Raw genomic sequence first — 17,607 nt, 5'->3', positions numbered from 1 at the left:
TGAGTTCATACACAGGAATACCTAGAGTCCTATCAAGCCCTATAGGACCCTGGTACTAATGGCAGGGACGAGACGACCTGTTCCTCCAAAAGGAAGGACAAACGGGAGTCTCCTTCAGGCCTAATACAAACAATAGGTAAATGCAAAACAGAGAACCCAAACAAAATACAAAAGAGAAAGGAAAGACTAAACTTCAAAAGGAGCAATGGAAGCTTCAGGAACTCAGCCGAGACCCAACCACAATCTACCCAAAGGCCCAAACAGCTATAAACCGCACAGAAGCTATAAATAGAGAAGGTTAAATGACCCTAATAGCCACACCTGGGGAAAGAAATAGTGGCAAGCACCAGAAACAACACAGACGTCATTTGATCCAAACGGAAAACATGTCAGATCAAACCACGTGTTGTCAGTCTCACCGATCTCCTGCCACCTGTAGCGGGAACATCCGCGACACTAACCTCCGGAATTGCAGTTGTGGTAAAACTACGACTCCCAAGATGTATACTTGCTTAGAACGCTATAGAAATGTATGAAGCATGCTGGGATTCGTAGTTTTGCCACAGCTGGGGTGCCTGAGGTTAACTATCACTGTGTTAGGGAGACTAATTAAAAAGGGACCCAATCCTGGAATACACTAAGATGCTAGCAAACACCCATGAAGTCAACAAAAGGCCTGATAAGGCCCAGGGCGTGACCAGATAAGCCACTACCTTCTGATCATTCATATAAGTGAAAACATAAAGGAAGCAGCTTACCTTTTTTAAGGCTAGGGAACCTGAATAATTTTACAAGCCCAAAATCATCTCCAGTGACCAGCGATGTGCTATTAAAATTGGCATCCACTGAATTGATATCAGTGAGGTCTGTATATTTTGGCCATATTCCATTGACTTCTGGTCCGACCACACACGTCCAAGAAAACCAATGTATGCCTTTTATTTCATCTTTATTTGTCAGATGTTTCCCAGCTGCAATGTATAAATAATGTATTAGTAGTTCATACACCTAGCTTACATTTAAAGGGGATGTGTCACTTCAAACAGCTATTTCCAAATTCCCCCTACCTTAAAGGGAATGTGTCGCCTATAAATTTTACTGCCTGGTAAAACTAGATAATGACACATATTCTCTTAACTAATCTGTTTTTATTTTGTGATTGCAGATTTTGTATTTGCTGAACATGATTACTGGGCGGCCATCTTGCCTGAACTGTTGATAACAACATTTAAAGAGATGCTTTATGGCAGCCACCATGGGCCATAGACACAATGGACAGGAGGAGACCTCACTGACTTCTATGGGAGAGTTTTTTTTAGGTATTCTCTGTGACCTGTGCTGAGGTCAGGAGGGAGTAGATAAGCTGTAATATCACCTACTGTAAAGAGTGGATCCTGGGGATATCTGCCATTAGTCTAATCCTGTCTGTAATGATAGGCAGATAACTGCAGTAAAGTGAGGTGTACAGCCCAAGAAGTGGCGCCTATTAGGCTTAGTGGTCAGTGCAAAAACTGCTAGATTTTAGGATAGCTTTTTTCTTTTTTTAAATATAGATAGTGACATAGAAAACTAAATATAACATCATCAATATTCTTTAAAAATATATATTCTTTAAAAACGTAAACAATAGCTTATTCCCTTCAATGAAATTTCCTCTGCATGTCTTCTGTATAGCTAGTCATATGACACCCATTGTAATTTATGAAACTACATTTCCCATGACTGCCCTGTGCTCCTCTGCCCTACAGGAAGCTTTATCGCCCATTGTGGAAAGAACGACTGACAATGGAGCAGGGCCAGCAGCACTGTCACATATATTCAATTGGACAGCTCATGATGCAGTTCTGATTTGCACTTAGGGATTCAAATCCTCACTGTTTTCAAGCTGTTATGATGGTTTTTAGTACCATGGATGGCTGGCATCTAACTGAAACAAACATCGCCATTGCCATTCTTTTTGGCTGACAGCAGCTAACATACAGAATTTTCCACTCAATGCTCCTCCCAACTGTCCTTTTCAGTTAAATGCCAAGCATAGTATACTGCCCTCCTTACTCTAGTTCTTGAAGCTCTATAGTAGGATCCCTTAGTATCCAATAGAGGGACCCTTCTAGGGACTGTCCAGGACTACTCACATGGCATCTTGTAAAACAATCTTTCTCCAGCCCCGTCATTCGTTTGCAGGTACTTGCTATCCACAGACCAGTCAAGGTGGGTTATAAAACTCGAAGACTTATTGCATTCCCCAATTTTTTTGTATCGCTGAGCAACCGCATACACGTCCACCAGACCATCATTAGAACCCACGGCAAGATAGGAGCCATCTGGGGAAAACTTCATTTCATGAATGACTTCTTTTCTGTCTTTAATGTGAACGACTTCTGTCATATCCCTGCAACAATACACATTGCTATTTATGTTTGACAGTAAAACATTAACTGGTCTCATACTTTTATGGTGTTCCTAACTGGTAATATTGCAGGTAATACTTTTTTAATTCATAAAAAGCTTTAGGAAAGAAAAAACTGTTCAGAATCTCAATGGACATCGAAACATAAAACTACAAAAACCACATATGATTGGGAAGAATGAATGCAGAGTGCAGCGGATACGAATTTTTGAACCCGCATCAGCTGTCTCCGCCAGTTCCCTAGGGAATGAATGGAGCAGCAGTGTGCCCGACCTGTACTTCATTCATACAGAGCAGAAACCAAAAAACAAAAAAATTATAGTGGCAATTTTGGAGGAGCTGCTCAACCCCTGACACAGTGGCGTGTCTTCAATTAGGGGGAGCAACCCGACCGCATGTGGACCGCAATAATCGACTAACCCCAGCAAAATATGCATACAATGGAGGATGTCGGCGCGGTCCACATGCACCACAAGAGCAAACTACACAGAATGTAGCAATCATATGAAACACAGAGAAAGAATGCACCAAACAGATATATCACTGACTATGCTGGCAAGACACAAATGAAGATATTAAAAGCTGAGACTTTCGCCAATATATACCAGGGATGGATATATCGGAGCCCATCATGCACCACGTCACGGCTCTCAGCATGGCAAGGGGTCCTAACCGCTGCTCTAACTATGGTGTGAACACGGTCTGGGGGTGATATAATTCAGCTCGCAGCAAAGCTTCCCACAAACGCCCAGCATGAATGCTGCGGTTGTGCAATGTGAATGAAGCCAGGCTGCAAGCCACACCCACACCAGACCATGTGATGGAGGTTACCAGGTGCAAAGGAGTGTTTGAATGCCAGGTAAAGGCACACACACTCAAATCTAACAAGGCAGAAACCAAAAAACAAAAAAATTATAGTGGCAATTTTGGAGGAGCTGCTCAACCCCTGACACAGTGGCGTGTCTTCAATTAGGTTAGGTTAGTCAATTATTGCGGTCCACATGCGGTCGGGTTGCTCCCCCTAATTGAAGACACGCCACTGTGTCAGGGGTTGAGCAGCTCCTCCAAAATTGCCACTATAATTTTTTTGTTTTTTGGTTTCTGCCTTGTTAGATTTGAGTGTGTTTGCCTTTACCTGGCTGGTATATATTGGCGAAAGTCTCAGCTTTTAATACCTGCATTTGTGTCTTGCCAGCATAGTCAGTGATATATCTGTTTGGTGCATTCTTTCTCTGTGTTTCATATGATTGCTACATTCTGTGTAGTTTGCTCTTGTGGTGCATGTGGACCGCGCCGACATCCTCCATTGTATGCATATTTTGCTGGGGTTAGTCGATTATTGCGGTCCACATGCGGTCGGGTTGCTCCCCCTAATTGAAGACACGCCACTGTGTCAGGGGTTGAGCAGCTCCTCCAAAATTGCCACTATAATTTTTTTGTTTTTTGGTTTCTGCCTTGTTAGATTTGAGTGTGTTTGCCTTTACCTGGCATTCAAACACTCCTTTGCACCTGGTTACCTCCATCACATGGTCTGGTGTGGGTGTGGCTTGCAGCCTGGCTTCATTCACATTGCACAACCGCAGCATTCATGCTGGGCGTTTGTGGGAAGCTTTGCTGCGAGCTGAATTATATCACCCCCAGACCGTGTTCACACCATAGTTAGAGCAGCGGTTAGGACCCCTTGCCATGCTGAGAGCCGTGACGTGGTGCATGATGGGCTCCGATATATCCATCCCTGGTATATATTGGCGAAAGTCTCAGCTTTTAATATCTTCATTTGTGTCTTGCCAGCATAGTCAGTGATATATCTGTTTGGTGCATTCTTTCTCTGTGTTTCATTCATACAGAGACTTGCAAGCCCTGTTCTCATGATCAGTGAGGTTGCCTGCGGTCAGACCTCCACCCAGCAGTCAGACCCTTCCAATTAGATGCTTATCCTCTAATCCCAATTAACGCTATTGCTACTGACCTATGCCTAGGGTAATGAACCATGCATGATACATATAGAATTTCAAAGTCAAAAGATGCCATCTTTCAAAGACACGTCTCTTACCTGACCCTGAGAACAGTGAATGAACCATCCTTCATTCCAAGGGCAAGCTGAGATCCATCTGGACTAAAGGCCACACTCCGCACAGCTTCCTCCATATTACAGCGAGCTATCAAAGCATGGTCTGCAAGACTCCACAACCTAGAGCCCCAAAAAAATCCATCATGGTGTAAACATTTGAAAATATATTATCTACTACTATAACTGTAGACTTACTGTAGGTCTAAAGTAAATCAAAGATGCAAGCTGTCCCTGTGGCAAAGTCACCAGACACAAATGTAAATGTAAATTGTACAATAAAACATAAAAGCACATCTCCTAAAGGTACTATTACACTAGCAGATGTCCTACAGATAAACGATTGAAGATGTAGCAACTCATTAGCGTTTTAAATCATCCATTGTAAAGATGGTGGACAGATGCTTGGTCAAGAGGTTGGTCTTCAGGTGGAATAAAAGGTGTGACAATGGATGCCGTTGTGGTGATGGGTGTACACCACCTGTGACACCTCCCACTGTATATCCCATTCCCATTTGGTAACTTATTTCCATTTCAAAGTAGCCAATGGAAAAAAACATCTGAAAGACACAACAATTGACACTCCCCATGCAGTGGATCGTTAACGACTAGATGACTACAAATTACACAAACGGATCTATTAACGACAAAAGATAATTTTACAGCATGCTGAAAGATCACGATGGACGAGAAACAAGCAATTTAACGATCATCTTTCAATCGTTCATATTTATTACATCACACGAATCTTGTCCATTCTAGCTTACATGACCGAGAATCGGTACGATATTCGCTCAGTGTAATAGTACCTTAAATTGTGGTGTCATTAGCTTTTGACTTATGGTGGGTCCATGATCACCTTAAAAAGGTTGTCCAAGTAAAAAACGTAGCCCAATGCCGGTATATTGTATATAAAATAATCCTATACTCACCTGTTTCTCCTGCACTGCATCACCGGTCCTCCTCCCATTCTATATAAACAAGGCTGCAGCAGTGTACAGCACATCACCACTGCAGCCTATCACTGACCTCAGCGGTCTCATGCCATACACTACTAAAGCCACTGATAGGCTGCAGCGGTCACATTATATATATCTCGACATCACCGCTGCAGCCTATCACTGGCCTCAGCGGTCTCGTACCATACACAACTAAGGGCACGGATAGGCTGCAGCAGTCACATGTCGAATACTTCAACATCATCACTGCAGTCTTGTTCACAAAGAACGGAAGAAGGACCGGAGATGTGGCACTGAGCAATTTACTGCCATATGATACGCTTTGAATAACCCGGACAACCACTTTAAGAAACACCAAGAAAAAACATGTCTGATCTGTACGTTCAGATGAGTCAGACTGAGTAGTGATCACGGACACGTTCTGCACATACCTCACAGATCGATCATCACTGCCGGTAACAGCTAACGGTTTCTTCGGGTGCACAGCGAGGGCCCAGAGCTCTCCCTCGCAATGTCCCTGCATTATTAACATGGGCTTATCCCGTTCCCGCACCATCACTTCAAAGATTTCACTGTCCTGTGTCCCGGCTAGAATCCGATCTCCTCTCCAGCACACGCTCCTGATGGAGAGGCCTGTGTAAGTAGAATTGGCAGAAAACTGGTTATCAACTCAATAATCCGCCTCCGACAGCAGAACGACATTTCTAACAACTAGTAAAACATGGCCGGGCTTCACAAAATCCTATGTTATTGACATAATTGCTGAAAGTAAAGTTCTTCTGCATTCCTTAATCAGACGTCTGAAAGTGTTTTGCGGTCCACAAATTACGGATCAGCAAAACACGGATACCGGCTGTGTGTATTCCGCATTTTGCACACCGCACATGGCCAGCCCTATGATAAAAATGTTTATTGCGGACAAGAAGAGGACATGCTTTATATTTTTTTGCGAGGCTGTGGAACAGACCTACAGAGGCAGACAGCACGCGGTGTGCTGTCCGTATCTTTTGCGGCCCCATTGAAATGAATGGGTCTAAAACCCGTTCCGCAAATTTGCAGAATGGATGTGGAGCCAGAACTACGGACGTGTGAATGGACACTTAAGGGAACCTATCTTACTGAACATGGTGTCTGAGCTGTGTACAGCCAGTATAGAGCAGAAGGAGCTGAGCAGACGGATATGAAATATTCAGTATAACTTGTATTTCATTCATTTATATTCCTGCTCATTCCGGGCTCTGAAGTCCAGGAGACGGTCCCATCAGTGACTGACAGCCTCCCCCCTATGAATGTCCATACAGAGATAGCTGTCAATGAATAGCTGGAATAGTAGACGTTGTGTGCATTTAGCACATGAGGTATGTATAGTAGTACGTAGCATGAAAGAATCTGCCAAAAGCCATACTAAAGAACACTAAACAAAATGTAATGGACTTGGCAGAGCGGTGGATCTTTCCTGAAGCATGCTCGCCCATGTAATCTTCAGCAGGTCATATTAAAGGGGTCGTCTCATGACAATCATTCTACATTTTTCAAATCAGCACCTGGATCTGAATACTTTAATAATTGCATGTAATTAAAAATTTTGCATAGTTATTCAAGAAAATCTATCTATTTAGTGCCACCTGCTGTTTGTTTGTTTTTTGTCTAATTTCTCAGTCCACCTCACTGAAGTGGACGCACATGCTCAGTTCCATCTTTCAACTGCCACCAGATACAGCTGAAAGGACAAGCTGCCTGACAAAAGTACACTCCCCCTGAGCTTCCAGCTTGAATAGCAATTGAAGGAATGAACAGGGAGATCTCTAGATCCATCATTCTCAGACTGATATTGAGGCTCTTATAGGAATAAACAGAACGGACTTCTTGACCCCGTTTTAGACCCCGGTCTAAATAACCTGTGCACTGGCAATAGATCCACTAAAGTTATGCTGAGGCGCCAGCCTCTATATAACTTCGGCACATCCAACGCCGGTCTAAATCTATGCCAGCTACCGGCTGGTCCCCTTTGCCGCCCACACCACACTTTTTTAGACCTGACGCGAGCGTGGAAAAGTCACAGATTGTGCGCAAATAACTATTGTGCCACAATCTGAGCCAGAAATATGCCAAATTTCTGTTAGTAAATGACCCCCTCTGTGTCAATTGGAAAGTCGGTGCCGGTCAGACAGCCAGAAGATAAGAGATAACTAACACATTCCTATCACTAGTCTATATCATGTCCCCAGAGAATAAACATCTTTAACAATGGAACACATTTAGACAAGCACTGAAGAGATCCATCATCTCAGTGGGTTATTTTTTAACCAGCCACCTGCTCCATCACTTAACAGATGGTAACAAGAATGATAATTGCAGGACTGGGCTTGTAAATTGTAGGTTAGCAGTGCTGTTCATTATGAAGCATGGATTTATGAAGGGGTGCAAAACGTACAAAACATAACAGGCAACCGAAATATAACCCATACAATACAATAGTACAGGGATGCTTAACTCCCACCATGCTCTGCTGTAGGCTGATAGCTGTATGCTGTCCGGGAATGCTGGGAGTTTTAGTTTTGCAACAGCTGGAGGGCCGCAAGGTTGAGCATGCCTGCAATAGTATATCCACTTTACACTGCCAGACATAACTATACCTGAAAAGACAACATCTAGCCAATTGATCCATGTACCTTCTTCTAGTTCAGTGATGGACACCCGATGTGGATATCCGTATTAGGGTCATGCACACAGCCACATACGTATTTCGTTCTGCCAACAACAGACCCATAAAATACAGACACTGTCCGTGTGCATGGCGCATTTTTCTCACCCCCATCAATAGAAAGCGCTATTCTTGTCCTCAATATGGACAAGAATAGGATATGTGCCATAATTTTTGGAATGGCCCCAAGGATCCGACAAAATATGCATGTGCGCATGACCCTTTAAGTCTATATCAGAATAATAGGAGGCTATCAGAGCTCAGCGACCTCAGGCACTTCCAACGTGCTCCATTGACTTTTATGGGTGTTCTGGGAACAGCGAAGCAAGTGTGTGTGCTGAGAGTTGTAGTTTCACAACAGCTGGAGTGCTGGACTACATTATGGTGGCCAGAACATGACCACAAGAGTCCCTACCCTTCCATATTACCTGTATCTGTCACTAAATGGTGCTCCACTGAACACAGCTTTGCCTCGGTATGACAGCATGTGCAATGGAACATATCATGATTGATTTTCTTAATGCTTATTTAGCTGAAGGAATACAGAGATACAGCATGGGTCCATAGAGTTTCATAGATTTCCATATTTACAATGTGACACTATAATACGGCCACATTCATTTTCAACCCTACCCTATACTATGGATATGTCATTCCTTAAAGGGGTTATCCCATAACTAATGCAAAAGATGAAAATCGGATATCACATGACAATCTCTGTCTAACAGAACTAGAATCAGCCCTGTACCTCACATGGATCCAGAAATCACCCCATTTATTGTTCCAATTGCTCTGCTAGATTTAGATCAAGCTGGCAAACTTGGGGGTATATATATATCAAACACAGGGGACATGTACTTTCTGCTGCAGCTAAGGGGGTTTGTCCTTTCTGCCACAGCCTTCTTGCTATCACAGCTCAGTGGGCAGCTGAAGGATAGAACTGAGCATGTACGTCCATCTCAGAGAGGTGGACAGAGAAATCATAAAAAGAGCAAACAGCAGGTGGCGCTATACAGATACATGTTATTGAGTAAATCAGTGGCTATGCGCTAAATATTTTATTACATGCAATTACAAAAGAGTTCAGATCCAGGCACTGGTTTAAAAACTGCAGAATAATTTTTGTGGGACATCCCCTTTAATGAATGGTGGGCAGGGATTCTGGCGACTGTTTTCCTGTGTCCATGAAAAAATAAATTGTCGTGTCCATGATCTTTTTGAGGCTGGTGGTACTTGACTAGATTATGTTGGTGGTAATTCTCATTATTTCACAGCTCGCAGTAGATGTTGGTAAAATTATTATCACTATAATACTTACTGTATAATCTTTATCATTGATTATGGATTTCAATTTGTCCGTAAAAAAAAAGGGTTGACTGTCTGTGATTTTGGGATAAGTTGTCCAGAAAAAAGGAAACTTCTGGTTGGCAACCCTGTTGGTGGGGGTCCGATTCTGAGAATGAAGGGGCCACAGCACTGATTTCAATGAACAGGGTCATGTAGCACAGCTGGGTAGAAAGGGGAAGCTGTCGTAAATCTGTTGCCCCTTCATTTTCAGGATCGCTGTGGGTCCACAGGTCAGATCTCTGACGATCATATAGTGGTGGCATATCGCAGCAATATACCCTCTTATCAAGAGAAGAATAGCCCTTTAATTCTGTAGAGTATGTGCACAAGGAGGGCACAAGAATGGAACATTACTAGTCTGGCAGAAAAACATAAAATAGTTTAATGACTGTATTTCTAGTATTAAAGCTGTACATTTGCTATATAAATAGCAGCTCTCTCGGGTTTCAGAAGGACTTAGGCAGATGTCTCCTGAGACCTAGCCTGCCTAATGAAGACGTGTTTACCTGGGTCCTGGAGCTGTCAGCATGCACGCCCTTCTGGAACAATCCTATGGACAGGTCTATTCTGCCAACAAAGCCATTTCATTTATTCGCAATTGTGCCAATCGCTAGCACTTACCAGTTGTCACATTGCCAGCATAGGTGTAAGGACGGCTTAAAGGGAAATCTATCTTTTCTGCTGGGTACAGGCAAGGAAGGTGCTACTGCGTGTCCTGAACTAAACATATATTGCTGATAAACTTATATATTTTTTCAAATTTAAACATTGATTGTTCTTCACATCCATCACATATTCAAAGTTGTCACTGAAGAACAGGGAGGGGGTCATACAGTTTCCACAAGCCTCACTGACTTAAAGGGGTTGTCCCATTACAACAACTTATCCTCTATCCACAAAATAGGGGATACGTGTCTGATTGTCAGGGGTCCATCTTCTGAGGCCCCCACTAGTTAAGAGAATGAAGAGCCACATTTCCCCGCTTTAGTGGAATAGAACACATGCATGTGTGTCCACCACTCCATTCAACTCTATGAAACTGCCAATGACAGCCGAGTACAACGCTCAGCTATCTCCATCAGCCCCATAGCATTGAATGGAGCAGCAGCACGCATGCCTGTCCGCCACTCCATTCTAATCAGTGAACACAGGTCCCTGTTTTCATGATCGTCAGGAGCCCCAGCGGTTGGACCCCTGCTGAACAGATACATATCTCCTATCCTGTGGCTAGGAGGTAACCTGTTTTAAAGGGACAAGCCCTTTAAATAGAGAGCATCATCCAGAGACATCCCCGTCTACCCCTGATATTTGTTGTTGAAATGGGGGATAAGGGTCACTCTTTTCTCATGATAGGGGCCCTAGTTTACTAGATAATTATGGCATGTTATCAATCGTTGGTTTGAGGTTTTCCACGTGGATACGCGAAAATGACATAAGAAAGTGGCTGAACCCATTGTTGGACTGGGGTTCACTGGGCCTACCAGAGGAAATCATTCTCAGGGCCCAAACACCACATAATTAATAAAGTCTCATGGATTTTGGTTTAAAGAACCTAGTGGAAAGTGATTTCTTTTCCTGGACCTTTGCTGCCCACTATAGTATTGGAGCCTGGGTCTACCAGGGGATAAATCCTCTGCTACTCTGGTGGGCCAGTCTGATTCTGGCTGAACCTATTAGTATCTGGTATCAATAGATGCGTGCTTACAGTGATACATAAAAAATAGCTACGATTTCAGGGAAAACCAAAGAGAAAGGACTTGCACTTTGAACAAGTTAAGTGATAAAAACACATCACCTACCCTTATAACCTTGCTCACTTTCACGAAGATCAATTTTAGTGATGGCTTTGAAGTCGTTGTCCCATAGACGAATGCAGCCATCTCTTCCACCAGTACAAAAGCCTTCTTCACAGGCATACATACTAAAAATCCCAGCCTTTGATGTAAAGAGAAGGAAATACACTGAGATACAGTATAAACCTTACAAAGCACCTTCACATGTACTGTCCTAGGACACAGTAGGGGTGGGGTACCTACCAGTATACACCAGTAACACTTACACTGTGAGCTCCTTGAATGGTACGGACCAGCATCAGACCCTTCCACACATAGATGTCCCCATTTAATGCACCTGAGTAAGTGACGTCATCTCTTGCACACGATAAGCACAATATGGTCTGTAAATCTCCAGTTTTCCCAAAAATCCCTCTCTTTGCTGTGAGGGCATTTCCACATAAAGTCCAGAACTATAAGAACACAAGAGATCCAAATCAAGAAAACATGTACTACTTACTAAAGTAATGGTAATTTCACCCTGTCTGTACCCATTTTTCAGATACACCTCTATGGGAGAAATTTAGTTATGTATTTCTGTAGCCTACTGCCAATTTTACTAAAACAAGCAACATTTCTCATTTGTAGGGAGCAGAACTGGAGCAATGAATGGGGAGCTCTGGATCCATGTGAGGTACAGGCCGGTTCTAACTTTATTAGAAATATGTACTATATGATGTCTGAATTTCACTTTTTACATCAATCACGGGATATAACCTTTAAGCAATTCCTTAGTGTGCACTGTTAGTGTAAAACACACTTGCACTAACAGTGCACATTAATTAATGCTGGAAAGAACCTTAAAGGCTATGTACACCTTCAGAGGCAATTTTTTGTTTTATGATTGCATGTTACTCCTTTTTGGCTAAAAATCATTTTTTTCAATTGGTCTTTATTTTAAATATTGAGCTGTTCTGTCACAATGGGTTAACAGTTTTTCTAGCTGTGTGACAGATTCTTTCACTTTGTGCCGGTCATCTAATAAACCTTATCTCTAAACTATTGAAAGGCCATAAACATTTATCAGTAAAATAAGTACCGAGCTATAACGAGTGTTTATAATGTCAAAGAGCAGAAATAAGGAGCCCCTCAGCTCCTGGTCTGACGAAAAGACAGAAAATCCAAAAGGTGCTACTCGAGAATCTCAGCTCTGTACAGAAAAAATGATAAATACCAATTAAAATATATATTTTTAGCTCAAAATGGGTACAATGCAATAATTAAAAAAAATGCCCCCCAAAGGTGTACATAGCCTTTAAAGGGATTTTCCAGTGATACTAAATAAATACATTAATTAATAAAATTGCCTAAAATGCTAAAAATAATGAAACTCTCATATACAGTAGGGTACTCCAAATCTACAGCAAAATCCACTAGTGTTACATATGGATTTCCCTGCACAAGTGAGCCACTGTGGAATTCACACTATATATTGTAGCATACCCATTTTTATTGTAGAATTGTTCAGCTACATGTGGATGGGTTTTCAAAACCCCATCCTCCTATAATGTACAGTAGTTTGCTGCAGGATTTCCCCTCTGAATTATGCACAATTTTTTGGCTGCCACTGTTCGGGTCCCCACCTCATTTCCGTTTATAATCCCAGTCAATACGTCACAGCGATGGCTGTGATAAGACATGGCACCCCGCAGGAGTGAGGGACCCACACATTGAAAAAATACGTATATTTTAAGTATACAGAAAATTTGGGCATTTTGGGAAATTTTTTTTATTTTTATGAATGTACGATTAAATATGATTCAAATATTCTAAGGGAAAAGAACAAGAAATAAATAATAACAGAAAGTATAACTTAAGATTTAGTATTATTCAGTCCAGCCACTAGACTGTTTGCTGCATTATTTCTACATGATTGCATTTTTTTGGTTTGTTTTTTCGATCCAGGATATCATACAAATTTTTAAACTATGACGTATCACATGACACAAATGTTAATTGACGAAGTATAGAAACGTGTATTTTTAAGCAGTAAAACACAAAGAAACCCTATTATTTAAAGAAAATTGTCAAATAACTCACCTTGATATGTTTGACCCCACAACTGACCAATCTGTTCTGCTGATACGGATCCCATGAGATATCAAAGATCTGTAAGTAAATAAAGTGATATTTATTGCATACTTATATTTATCATATATTGCACTTTATCGCATTATATCAAATCCCAATTTAATGGACCACATATGTCATACAGATATGCCACTTCTGCAGTGTGAAAAAGTCGCAAACTGCATGTTCTTGACTTTTTCAACAGCACTAAGTGTGGAGGGAGCGAGGCCCAGTGGCCCCACCACATTTATCATCTTCGACATCAGTTTTCTGACATGGAAGAAGACTGAAATCTACGTGAGCCAGTATCCCAGCAGCGGCAGTGCGTCTGGCTATTATAGCCCGACATACCCTCTCCTACATTCAGTGGTGGACTAACATGCTCTATAGCAGGGATCAGTAACCTTTTGTGAAACTACAACTACCAGAATATAATGATTCACATTACTCCAGATATTTAAATTTTTTTATAAAATTTGTGGGATAAATCTTTTAAAGTGGCACTGTACTTTCAGTAAACTTTTGATATCTCATAAGACATATTAAAAGTTTAGATAGCTGGGGGTCTGAGCGCTGAGACAGATCTCTAGAATGAGGGGAAAGAAGCGCCAATTAGAAACCAATTTGGTTGTCTCCATTGACCTGAAACCATTTGGAGATCTCTTCTGAGCAGAAAACAAATTTGGATTTCTCCACTGAGCAGAAACCAATTTTGAGATCTCCACTATGCAGAAACCAGTTTGGATGTCTCTATCAAGAAGAAGCTAATTTGGAGACCTCCACTGAGCAGAAACCAGTTTAGGCGTCTCCACTGAACAGAAACCAATTTAGAAATCTCCACTGAGCAGAAACCATTTTGGATGTTTCCATCAAGCAAGACCAGTTTGGATGTCTCCATCAATAAGAAGCCAATTTGGAGGTCTCCACCAAGCAGAACCCAATTTGGAGGTCTCCACCAAGCAGAACCCAATTTGGAGATCTCCACTGAGCAGAAACCAATTTGGATGTCTCCATGGGATGCCAAAACCAGTTGCTAACATCCACCTCCCATGTTTTTAGTTTTTTTTTTGGCCAGTACTATGTGTAGTTTCTACCTCACAAGCAGAAAAGACTGCAGTAGAAGGCTGTGACATGGCCATTTACAGAGGGAGTGATGAGTAACGTATTGAGCGGAAAATCCTAAAATGATGGTGGAGAGGGTTTGAACTGAGTTTGTGGAGCATGACGAGGGTGAGAAAAACTGAAAGATTTGATTGTTAGGGAGAGCACATATAGTTGTGATTTCTAGAAAAGATTTTAGGGCATCCCTGTTTTTTAATGGAGATAAATACACAACGTCTGCTTGCTTCCAAAATCGAATACTCTCCCAAAATTTCAACTCTGGCATATCATCATTACTCCACAAGGGAGTACAGGCATCTATTCTAGAGTTTTGATGGAGTGTCTTGACCATACATTGCATTCTGTTAATGGAGTTATGAGAAGGCTTGTTATATTGCCATCAAAACATTGTGCCAGTGCCTCCACATTGTACTGGAGAATACAATTGCTTTGAATGGCACTTGTAATATGTTGACTGTGCCAGGACATTAGGTGTGGAGAGCCATTGGGTACTATAAGCATTAGGATGCCTGATCAGTACTTGTGCCCCACTTTTCCAAATCATTCAGACAAGAACATTGAGAGAATTTAATCTGATATATCCTAAAATTTCCTTTTTGTCGTGTAGTTTATACTACACCTCACGTGTATAGCAGATGTGCACAGCCATCATGATCAATGAGCGCATGCAATTTATTTTTTCAGAGAAGACTAATTGCTTTGCTTTCCATTTTGCAGCACAGCTTGAGAAAGTTCTCTTTAAGTACTTCTATCAACAGGCACACAATTGGTTAGTTAAATTGTACATTTCCATTGGATACCGCTCCATAATATCCATATTTCAATTGACAAAGGTAGGTATGTTGCCTACCCGTAGACACTAGATACTAGTTTGTATAGAATTTTGGTTGTGATTGGTTTTGCAGACCATTTGTTATCTATGGAGCTACCAGACCTTCTCCAATGTCTACTGTAAGTAGAAACTACCAGTTCTTCCTAAACAGGTGTCTACAAGGAGTCATGCTCCCACTTATTTCTTTGTTGGGCCATCTGCATCTATTAGATGCTCCATGTTAAAAAAGTCTGTTCTGGTGATCGACTCCCTTCAGAGGGGTTCTTAAAATCTAACACTAACAAACTGAATACTAGAAGTATTTTAGCCTTCGAATACACTTACAGTTACCTCAAATGGAATTCCTAGGGGTTGTGACCTGACTACAAGAGGAGCAGCCCATGTGTGTATATGTCTAGCCCATGAACAAGGGGTATGCCCAGGCAGATGTAGGACGTTTTAGCCTTTAAATTTGAAGAAGAATTAAATATGTCCATTGGGTTCTTTGTATCCCAGATTTCCCCATAAGTACACAAAAACTGCACTCCTCCTGCTGCCACATTCCTCTATATCATGGACACTAAGCCTATGTTCACATCTGCATCGTGTTTTCCATTCATGATGACTTACAATGGGATATGTTGGGTTTTATTTGTTGTTTCCATTGTTTTGATGGCAAGAATAGCACCCCATAACTGCACTATTACTGCCGCCAAATCTGGTAGAAATGCCAATGAAAACTCCCAACTGAAGTGTGAACAGAGCCTTAAATTTATAAGCATGATGAAAAGCCGTTTAACCCCTTAATGACCGGACCATTTTGCACCTTCGTGACCAGACTGATTTTTGCTAATCTGACACGTGTCACTTTATGTGGTAATAACTTTGGAAAGCTTTTATTTATCCAAGCCATTCTGAGATTGTTTTCTCGTGCCATATTGTACATCATGTTAGTCGTAAATTTGAGTCAATATGCTTTTTACCTTTATTTATAAAAAAAATCCAAATTGTACCGAAAAGTTTGAAAAATGTATAATTTTTAAAATTTTTATTTCTCTGCTTTAAAGGCAAATAGTGATACCTCACAAAATAGTTATTACTTTACATTTCCCATATGTCTACTTTATGTTGGCATCACTTTAAAAATGTCATTTTATTTTTTTAGGACATTAGAAGGCCTAGAATTTTAGAAGCAATTCTTAAATTTTTTAAGAAAATTTCTAAAACCCACTCTTTTAAGAACCAGTTCAATAATGAAGTCACTTTGTTGGCTTTACATAGTAGAAACCACCCAAAAATTGCCCCATTTTAGAAACTACACCTCTCAAGTTATTCAAAACTGATGTTACAAACTTTGTTAACCCTTTAGGGGCTCCACAAAAATTAAAGGAAAATTGAGATGAAATTAAAAAATTTCACTTTTTTGCACATTTTTCATTTTATTCAAAATTTTCCTGTAACACAGAAAGGGTTAACAGCCAAACTAAACTCAGAATCTATTACCCTGATTCTGCAGTTTACAGTAACACCCCATATGTGGCTGTCGACTGCTATATGGGTGCACGGCAGAGCTTAGAACAGATGGAGCACAATATGGTTTTTGGAGGCCAGATTTCCCTGGAATAATTTTCAGGCGCTGTGTCGTATTTGAAGTTACCCTGAAGTACCCGAAATGTGATCACATTTTGGAAACTACAACCCCCAAAGTATATATCTAGGGGTGTAGTGAGAATAATTTTTTTTTACATTATTCATCTAGGGGTATAATGAGAATTAATTTTTACATTTTGGAGTTTGTCTAATTTTCCAAATTATAATTCGCTAATAATGTAATGAAATGTGGAGTTTTAAAAAACTGTGGATTGCATAATAAATAAAAAATGGCCAAACGTGCATAAAAGAAGTAAAAAAAAATATATGAAATTTGATTAAAGGGTAACTGTCATATTTTATTTGCTAGTTTATTAGAGCTAGGCATGTATGCCTGAGCTAGACTGTCAATGATTGTCAAAAGATCTATAATTATCTTATAATGACAGCTTTTATCAATGTCCTCTGTCCCTTTCCACTGCTCCCTTAGAGAGAACCTTTCATCGGTCCAAACATTGTACGATATTTATCAGGCTGTGTAGAGCGGCGCCCCGGGATCTCACTGCACTTACTATTATTCCGGGGCGCCGCTTTGTTCTCCCGCCGCTCTGTTCTTTAACGAGATTCAGGGGGTTGTTAAAAGATTAGAGGTTAGTAAATGCCCAGACCCGGATGGCTACACCCCTCGCTTTTA

General features: G+C 41.1%; 1 protein-coding gene across 1 annotated transcript in view; it reads right to left on the bottom strand.

Annotated features, from left to right (window-relative positions):
• The window catches only part of EML6 (EMAP like 6), a 188,125-nt gene that overhangs the window by 138,064 nt on the left and 32,454 nt on the right, over positions 1-17,607 (bottom strand). The window contains exons 4-10 of the mRNA XM_044290143.1: positions 13,361-13,429; positions 11,548-11,733; positions 11,288-11,423; positions 5,869-6,070; positions 4,464-4,601; positions 2,136-2,392; positions 759-971 (exon numbers count right to left, since the gene is read on the bottom strand). Coding sequence (XP_044146078.1) covers positions 759-971; positions 2,136-2,392; positions 4,464-4,601; positions 5,869-6,070; positions 11,288-11,423; positions 11,548-11,733; positions 13,361-13,429 — 1,201 coding nt within the window. The remainder of the gene's footprint in view (positions 1-758; positions 972-2,135; positions 2,393-4,463; positions 4,602-5,868; positions 6,071-11,287; positions 11,424-11,547; positions 11,734-13,360; positions 13,430-17,607) is intronic.

Source organism: Bufo gargarizans, chromosome 4 (genome assembly GCF_014858855.1).
Source record: "Bufo gargarizans isolate SCDJY-AF-19 chromosome 4, ASM1485885v1, whole genome shotgun sequence".
Classification (NCBI taxonomy): Eukaryota; Metazoa; Chordata; class Amphibia; order Anura; family Bufonidae; genus Bufo; species Bufo gargarizans.
The sequence above is the reverse complement of the archived record's forward strand: the minus strand, read 5'-3'. Positions and strand labels throughout refer to the sequence as shown.